Genomic DNA, 10,062 nt, shown 5'->3' with positions numbered 1-10,062 from the left:
AAATAACAAGGCCTGCAGATGACTGAACATGGCCTGATCAGGTACGTTTACATGAACTGCATATAATAGGCCGGCCGATTTCGCGGGCGTTCCGTGCAGCACACGAAGCGAACCTTGACGTCGTGTTAGATTCCGAGCCCCATTATGATCGGATAATCTGCTATTTGCAGGACTTAAGTCATGTGATTGGTTGCGCGTAGCAGCGATTGACGGGTCAGCACTCAGCAGCTATTCACTTTTGCGTCTGTGATTCTGGATGAGTTCTCATTTTCAATCTTTGTTGCCAGGTTGCGAACATATCAGTTATGTGCGGCGAAAGTAATTTTGAAACTTGGCTACACTACGACTCTGTTTACTGTTAACTTTGGCAGTTGCGTAATGCGTACATGTCATTTGACAGTGACGACAGATAGGGCTTGATTGCTGCGGTAGATGGTGGTATGAAGGAGGTGTGTCCGGGGAGCGGGAATCACACCCACTGTCTCTTGTATAGTAGACAATCGGCATTGGATATACATTATACAATACAAGTGCTTCCTCAATAGCGTGGTTTGTCTCGCTTGGCTTCAACGCAATGGAATTAAATCGCTAGCGTTACAGCAGCGTCGAATCCCGTTCCAAAACATAACAACTCGGCGCTTGTGCAGCTACAAGAGCGAGTGCTTGTCTTGGGATTGGTAGATATTCTTTGTTTTTAAATATAACTTGCGCGATGATACAGTTTACTTTTTATTCCACGTTTGCGAGAGGATGTACAATTCATTGTTAAGAGAAGAAATACAGAAATAATATGGACATGGTTATTTTCAGGCGTAGCAATGTTAATATCGCTCTGTATCGCACTGCACTTGCAATATTCTCTGATAGCCTGATCGAAGAAGCAACTTGCAAGCATGAAAGATGCCGAATCCTATAAATACAAATGGGTGGTCTTGCTGTCAGCAAGTTTTGTCTGCTCGCTTACTTGGGGTCTGGCATATACGATCGGCGTGTTTTACGTCAGTTGGGTTGATGAATTTGATGCTGGAAAAGGCGAACTCGCCGTAATTGGAGGAATCAACACAGGCGTAGCAAGCTTGCTCGGTAGGAAATTGGATTATGTTCCAACATTACGATGGACGTAGAAATTGTCTGGATTCATTCGTATTAACACAGTGGTCATTACGGGTACATTCGAATTTGTGAAAGCAGTAAGTCATATATTGCTGTTATTATGTTCACATGTCATGGCGTCAACAGTCCTTGAATTGAACTGAGAAAAATTATTCTGTGTGGCTGTCTACATTTCACGTTACTACACTTGCTCAAATCGATGCGTGCTATTTCCCTGTATAACTCACACCACTACTCCGTCCGATAGATGTCAATTCCTTGCGCATAGTGTGATGCATCTTGGGCTATAGTGTATGACCTTACTTGTTTGTGGCACTGACTGCGGTTTTTGGAATAACAAATTCAACATCAACGAAATCCGATAGGCAATATATTGGCGCAGATGCTTCGTACATTGATATCACTTTCCATTTTTGTTTCAAAGGACCAATATTCGACATACTTCACAGTCAGTTAGGCTATCGAAGAGCTGGCGCCCTGGGTGGACTTCTCATGGTGATTGGATTCATCGGCAGCTCAATAGCTACAAATTTGATTGTGCTGTGCGTCTTTTACGGGGCCGTACAAGGTATTGTGGTATCTTGAAAGTTTGTGTATGTGCGTGCAATTGTGCAATGTGCATCGTGTAATGTGCCTTTCTACGCATAAGCTTGGGTAATGAGTGTATTTGAATATGCGTTGATATGACACCTCATGCGAATGTCCAAATTCTATCCTTGAAATCCCTGTTTTTCCATGTTTCCGATTAACAGCTCGTCGCTATCTGTAAACATTGTACCCTAATTATAACCTCTACTACGTTCGTGTTATGACGAAATGCAGACATGCTTCGTATTTTGTTATTAGTTGTTTTGCTCGGCGCTACGATTAGACACTCACCGTCTGGAATTCATCGTTGCATTTTCGATTTCACCAATTTTAACCCGCTTGGGGCAGCGCACGACATGCCACCGTAACGATTAATCATCGTTACAATCGCGTGCGATGTATGGCAAATTAATTTTTATACCCGCTGTTAGTTACCCTCTACAAAAAAAATTAGAGTTCAGTGTATATAATGTGCATTGTGCAATTGTGCATCCACCACGTTGGTTCAATACAAACGTCCGGTCGGTTATGGATGGTAGAAGCTAACAACGCTTCCGCCTAATCGGCCATCTAGTGCGGCATCAAGACGAGCAACCAGCCGCCGCCATCATTAATCACATTCCCACGGAGCCATGGCGCAGAGGTGGCTGGAATCGGAGAACATGGCGCTCGACAATGGAGACTGATCTAGCGCAACGCGAGCTGTCGCTTGAAGACGCCCACGACCGCCCACGTTGGAGACGCTTAACACGAGCCCAAAACTGATTATCTCGATGTTCTTTTTGTCTCCTGTTTTCTTTTGCCCTTTTTTATTTTATCTAATTGAAAAGTCGATATATATATATATATAAGCTAATAATCCAAGATGCTCTAGTACAACTTTTCTGATCGCTTTTGTGGCATTGTAGCTCCATACTAGACTTCAGATTCATACGGATTCTTTGTTTTCGATTTAACGCCGCATCAATTGAGACTTATCGCTGTGTACAAGTATTTAATTCACGAACAAATCGAAGAATGGTTTTTCCAATCGCTTTATTCGAATTCGCCATACGTGACGTTTATCCCTGAACTAGGACATTGTTACTTCAACGCCCTCTTAAAGTGTCGTTAGTATCTCTGAAATCACGGCAATATTTTGTTGCATCAGTTACGTAGAATGACGTTATTATTCTTCAGTTAGGGCTCCTAGTTCTTAGTGGAGTTTATGACCTCGGCAAACCAATTGGCAAGTATCACGGTCATATCACCTACAGTCCTACACCCTTCCCCTATCATGTTAAAATATCATTCCAATTGTTGTTGTTGTTGTTGTTGTTGTTGTTGTTGTTGTTGTTGTTGTTGTTGTTGTTGTTGTTGTTGTGAATGAACGGTTGATGCTGGAATGTTCGTCTTCGGCAACGGCAACCAATATGATGATGTTATATTAGTTTAGAATTAATAATATTCCAGCATCAACAGCTTATATACTATAATACTAAAATGTTTGTAAGCCGATTAGTGATGCCTAGCTGTTATACCATGCAAACGCACATGCACCCCCCCCCCCCCGGCGAGATTGAGTGTAAACCAAGCAAACCCAATGCTACTGAGACGCATTCACAAAACGAAGAATTACTAGAAGCTCCTACTTTGAAGGTTTCGGATTTGGTCTCGCATACTTCGGCGCTTCGCTGGCCGTGAACAAGTATTTCATTCGACAACGCACCTTAGCCGAAGGAATGGTGACTTTTGGATCCGGAGCTGGCGGGTTTGCATTCACGCTGCTGAGTCAACACCTGATAACCAGTTACGGATGGCGAGTGAGACCATGATCCGATATTGAATTACGGCACTAATAACTTGAAAAGGGAGGGACTTGCGGAAAACCACTCACGTAGCCAAAATCCTGTCAGGTGGGACTGCTGTGGGTTTTTATCTGCGTGACTTCACTCTGGCTCTTAACCAGCCATGGCAAGATTCGGACAAAAATGAGTACTAAGGGTGGTCGATAGCGGGTCCAGAATTCTTATACCACTTAGCAGTGTTACTCCAACTTTTTCCGACCGCGTACCATCTATTGTTTTTTACTAAACGGCGTATACCACCTGGCTAGTGAATCATTTATTTTACTCCAATGCACCGGTATTTAGTAGGTATTATAGCGTTATTACTATGTAATATCACCAAGGCATGGCAACAAAACCCAATTTAATGTGATTGATGTAACTGTTTCTTCTGCACACGCTTGTATAGTTGTATATCCAGGGTATAACATTACTCGCAGCACATCCGAGTTCATGTCCAGACCCAATTAGACGGTTCGGGCTCTTGGACTTACTGGACGTTGAGACTGAGCAAGAACCCTTATTCACATACTTCCATGTCGAGGCGGAAATATCGATTCGACTTTTTTGCGTGTTCCGAATCAATGTGCCGTTCTGACAGGCTGGGTTTCATGGCCGTGCTGGAAAGTTTCATCCGAAACGCACACTGTGGAATACATTTCCCTCAGTTGTCGATTGCGATGAATCCATACTTATGTATTCTGAGTTCATTTCGACATTGTTAAAAAAAATACCCTGCTTACTCTACTCATTTATTAGTTCATTACGCCCTAGTAGCCTAGTTAGCCGATGCCACTAGTTACTTGGTAATCTTTGTTGTGAATATGCTGCGATAATAGCCCCAACGAGTAAACGTTGCACAAATGAAGTAATTGTTACATTGTGTATTTACAGTGGGCCTAGCTAATGCAACGGGGGCAATTGTAGACTAAAATATATTTAAAAACCGCCGAACTCTTCGCGTATACCACTATGAAACGTCTTGCGTACCACAGTTTGGTAATATATTAATAATGAGAATTACGCCAAATTCATTTTCTCATAACAATAGTTATGTATTTGTAGTTTGAGAAAGCTAATAACTTATAAGCAATGCGTAATTACGACAGAACGAGGATTTATTTAGTTGCTACTGTAATCTGCGCCTCTGTGTCCTGTACTTATACCGAGATTAAGCCACGTTGCTCATACCAACAGATCACCTTATCAGTGGTTCCCAAACTTTTTGACTCATACGCCCCCTTGGCAAGCGCTTCTATTTTTTCACTTAGACATAAGTAGTATTGTTGTCATTCTACTTCAACAGTTTTTGATGCTGAAACACTAATTCATGCATTATTGGTGTTGTTGACTGGAAAGCAATTTTTGGATGCATTGCAACAACACGTTGCTACGAAGCTCATTCGGTGTGAAACAATTTCTCAGATTTTATGGCCACATATCTAGCACCATCCATATTATATTATAAATTGAACTTAATATGAAGCCAATCCCTTAGCTACATATGATCGAATTGACATTTTAACGTTTTGGCCCCTTCGTACGATACCTCCCTCCCCCTCCCACCCAGTCTCACAAAACCACTCATGAGGCAATTTCGCCTACCCCGTGAACCAGCGATCTCTACATTATATTCGCTGGTAAAACGTATACGTACACATTTACATGTCGACCCCGTGTGTCCGAGTATAACTGACATTTCGCTTCATCAGGGAGCCTTGCTGATAATTGGTGCGATCGCACTGCATCTCGTCCTACTGTTCCAATTGGCATTTTTTCCTGATCAGTTGAATTGGCTGAAGCTTGATTGGAAATCGACAGCACTAGTCGACAGGAAGAAAAATGCTTATCAGAAAGATCGCCACGCTGCAGCCAACGATAGTCCGATCGTTAATACGGACAAGGCAAATGAGGCTGGTGTGTTACAGTTACATGATTACGTCTCATGCTTGTGCTACGAATTGGTGTGTAAATAAATAGGCGAAATATGGGTGTGTCTACCAAGTCATTTCGACCTTTGCACCCATAAATGACATAAATGAGCCAAATGCACCAGTTCAAATTTAAATATTCCAGGGGTATAGTGGATTATGTATGCCACATCTTAGCGCAGTCTTTGGTGGTACATGAAAACATTACCTATGCTACATCAATGAGATATATCTCCGTAAGAAACGGTGCATATGACTCATATAAACGAACTGTAACGGGTGGAAAATCGAGTTTTTGAACCAATAAGTGCTGTTGACTTCCCTGAGCTTTCAATGGGCGATTGGTTTTTGATCGATGCCCGTGAGTAACACCTTTACTGTCGCACTTTTCGATTAATGTTCCTGAGTAAGTCTGTATCTGGTCGCTTTACACCTATAGACCGTTGAACATCGTGGGAATCGCCATTTATTGTGTGCCCACTCTATAATCTAACGCGAAAGGGGTCTTAGTTCAATTCTGCGCTCGACCAATATGAAAAATAAACCGGTGCAAATGGATTTCTTGACATATTTTCCATAGATCAGGAGAATCAAACATGGATACGTCGATGCGCGAAACTGTTCAAAAACCCTCTTTTCCTGCTGATGTTATGCGCTGAGCTTTTATGTTGGACTGGCATCTATATACCTTACGTGCATCTTCCGGAAAGGGCCAGGTTAGAATTCTGAAATTGAAACCTCCAAGAAGCTATTTAAATTTTGAAATTATGAAAATAATAATAAACTGATACTGATAGATAATGTGCAATGTGTGTATAACTCCTGCAGCTGGAAGGTTAACAATCGCGACGAATGAATATTCAATATCAGTCAATCATATTCAGTTTACTAGATGTAGAATAGATCAGAGTTTCTCAAACCTTTCATTATCAGAGCCGCATTCGAGGCCTCAAGCTTTATGGGTGCCACTGGCGAGTATGTCATAGGCTATATTGCAATTATTTATTAACACTGGTAATAGGTAAGTTATAGAGATAACCATTGAACAATAAGTCCAGGAAATATATCTGTAAGGCTCATTCACCCTCGTCCAAACATCCAAGGTCAATTGGAGAATCACTGGAACACATGATTATGATAATTTGGAATTGATTTAGGAATATGATCCACCAGCATTAAGAGCTGAAAACGGTTTCGGAGCTCGAATGCAGGTGGATAATTCGTCAATTAAAGGAATTAGTAGCATTTTTCAAAACCCAATGGACCATAGGACCATCATCTGTTCACTTGTCCTAACCAAAGTTTCTAACAATAATGAGTTTCGCTTATGATTCAATTTCCAGACTCTTGGGCATTAGCCCTACCTCCAGAGCATGGATCGCTTCGTCAATGAGCCTGACCATGAGCGTGGGGCGACTTGTCATCCCTGCCATTTGCAGCGCATTTAAAATCGACCCGTTTTACGCGTACGGATTCGGAAATGTAATCCTTGCTATCACAAAACAATAGCGGAGAAAGGGTCCGAGTCACCCGTGCACTGTTTCAGATTATCGCCGGATTGCTGACTGCTCTGAGTCCTTTTCTTAAAACCGAGGCAGGTCTTTACTGCTACGCTATATCGTACGGTTTATTCAATATATCTGTGCCGCTGATTCGGGCCAGCGCCGCGTCGCTGTTGGGGCCGGTCGTCTTTTCGTAGGCGTACGGCTGGATAGTGTCTACGAACGGCGTCGGATTATTTCTTGGGCCAGCTTTGGCAGGTAATATTTTCAAAATTGTAACGTGGCGAACTGCCGTTTATGATGTGATGGTATGTACAGTTGTATACCCGCTGTAGCAATTTATTGACAACTCTGAGATATTCCACCTTACGAGTGCAAGGTTATGAGCGGCGCTTACATCGTGTGCTTCTGATGTGAATTAAACCTCAGCGAAGCCAGTTGGTTTGTTGAGAGTGGGATTGGGAGCTAGATAATTGTTTATTCTATTCCACAAAAAATACATAAATACGAATGAGATCAACTTGATTGAATGAAATGAAAACTCCGTGGTTTATCGATATCTCGACGACCTATTATATAAACATAGAATAGGCTTACCATATTTTGGAAATCTAAAAAGAGGACACTTTTTCAGAAATTTGCAACTTGCAAAACCGGAGTAGAATTCTCAAAAACCGGTGAATTTTTCCCTCTTTGCGATCGGTAAACTGAAAGAAAAAAAAAAGGTCATTTTTCCACCCAGAGCTCAAATCACCGTTTTTCACTCTGAAATAACCGCGGCAGCGTCACTTCTGAGCTAATTTACGGCATATCACTCGCAATTTGCTCTAATTCTAACCTAAATTTTCAAAAAAGAGGACAAAAGGGCGTCCTCCGAGGACACTTTCAAAAAAGTCAAAAAAGAGGACAAATCCTCTTAAAAGAGGACGTATCCTCTTAAAAGAGGACGTATGGTAAGCCTAACATAGAACGTACAATCGTACATGCACATTGCACAAAGATAGAGATGGGCAAAATGAATCACTAATTCTAAATCGATTCGTATCATTTCTCAAGTCTAAATTGGGGCATGTCGTATCGATTCGACAGTAATGATCACAATGTGGACAAACCGGTTTTGATTGACAGATCCCAAAAACAGTGCTAACTGTTACTTGACCTGTGCCAGTTGGGTGCGGCGATCTCGTGCTGAGAGATCATTGTATGCGCAAGTAACGCCATGTGCGAGTGCGTAACGCGCCTTGTAACTCCAATCAATGACTGAATATAAATATTTTACAGGTCTGCTTTATGACATCACCCAATCATACGACGCGTCGTTTTATAGCTCTGGCGCTGCGTTAATCGCGAGCGGGACCATGGTGTTGCTGCGCAATAAGGCGAGAAATATCACGAAAAAACAGTTCCAAGTCGCGGAAGAAGCCGTTGGATGTTGAGATGAAACAGCGGATAGCATTCGTGACTACGAGAAAATGAAAATGTATGTTCACTTTCGATGCAATGATATCGTACTGGAGGTGCTGTGTCGACCCGGAACCTCAATGGCAATTTGAGACTGAATAAAGTGAATGTATTTGTATTATTCGAATCGTCGGCAATATTGCCCACGCCTTTTGTCGAAAAGACACAGGCCTGGGTCAAGTCAGGTGTGAGTTAGAAATGAAGAAATAGGGAGGTCGAAAAGTGCTGAGTGAAATCAAAATCTATACTCATAAGATCAAGTACTCTTGACAATTTAGAAGTGGTATGATTGACGTATGGTGTTCATGACAACCAAAAGTTGAGGCAATGCTGTTGCTGATCGAGCTGTTTATGTGTCATTCAATATTATCAAAACATCGTTTACCACATATTACGCAGTAGAATGTAGCATGACCCGGATCTCTGCGGCGTGAGGCATTGGAGAGAAATGGTGTACAGCCAGAACTTGATTCCTTACGAAATATGCTGATGTGAGTGGGGTAGAACTCAGCCAGATCATTTTATGGATCCATTTAAATTGCTATGGGTAATGCCATGGTGCAATGAATACAGCAAATTTTCCGTCAGCTGGCGTTGCCGGAAAAAATTGTAGGCGAGTTTCCGCTGCGACGCTAATAATGATTGCATTCACGCCCTTCGCGAATACTGACTGCTATTATGTTTACCAGCTTTCTCAATCCAACGGATTGTGAATGCTAGGGTCGAGAAAAGCGAATCATTGATTCGAATCAACATCACAGGACAATCGAAATGTGGATACATGACAGGGGCGGGCAACTTTTCCAGTCGGCGGGCCGGATATAGGAAAATTACGTACTGGCAGGCCGCTTGCTGAATCGACACATTATTCGCCTATTTATCAACATATACAAGGAATAAATCGTATTTAATGAATGTATTTTAGCGACAGCAATGTCACTTCACGGCCATTTCTCGCCGATAATGACGAAGACCATGTGGAATTGAGAACAGCATTGTCATACAAGCGGCGCCATGTCTGCTTCTCTCTGATCATTTAACACACGCGGTGTTGTTGTTTGTGGTATTCATGGTGTTTGTCGTCTACCATGGACATTTACACCAGGCCGATATTCCTTGTTTTTGATTCCGTATCTGCCGACATGTAGCACGACCCACTTCTAGGCTTTTTGTGAGACTCCGCTTACGCGGATGAGACGGCGTGGATGAGTATAGATAATCCTCCAACGCTTAGGTAAGAATTTTGGAGTTGACCTCGGTCCGACTCGAGCCCACAACCCATTTTTCATGTAGGTGCGGATTATACCACTACGCCATCTCGCCACATAGACGGTGTAATCCTTAATTAAGATTTCAAGGCGTTCGTTCGATAAGCCCGGTACCCCAAATTTACCAAGATATGAATTCATTAGGGTTGAGAACATGGTAAATGCCGATAATGCAGGCTACGTCTTCTCGCTTCGACGAACTTACGCGCAAGCACTACTCTTGCACGCTGCGCAGTGCGCACACACGGATATAATAACATAAAGTCATTAAATTTTTATGTTTAAGCAAGTGGTGGGGAATCTCAGCAGATTGGGGTGGGGGGCCACATTATCATGTAAGACGGGAAACTATCCGCGGACCGGACAAAATCCC

General features: G+C 42.4%; 1 protein-coding gene across 1 annotated transcript; it reads left to right on the top strand.

Moving 5' to 3' along the window:
* The first annotated feature begins 788 nt into the window (after positions 1–788).
* On the top strand, positions 789–8,542 carry LOC145438317 (monocarboxylate transporter 14-like). Its single transcript, XM_080315713.1, has 8 exons — positions 789–1,083; positions 1,538–1,681; positions 3,340–3,503; positions 5,240–5,444; positions 6,039–6,174; positions 6,802–6,940; positions 7,005–7,218; positions 8,242–8,542. Exons 1-7 carry the CDS (start codon positions 894–896, stop codon positions 7,155–7,157), a joined length of 1,131 nt encoding a protein of 376 aa, XP_080171839.1. The 5' UTR covers positions 789–893; the 3' UTR covers positions 7,158–7,218; positions 8,242–8,542.
* Positions 8,543–10,062: the final 1,520 nt, after the last annotated feature.

The sequence above is a fragment of the Botryllus schlosseri genome, chromosome 4 (genome assembly GCF_051294905.1).
Source record: "Botryllus schlosseri isolate E-star chromosome 4, Bs_hap1, whole genome shotgun sequence".
NCBI lineage: Eukaryota > Metazoa > Chordata > Ascidiacea > Stolidobranchia > Styelidae > Botryllus > Botryllus schlosseri.
The sequence above is the reverse complement of the archived record's forward strand: the minus strand, read 5'-3'. Positions and strand labels throughout refer to the sequence as shown.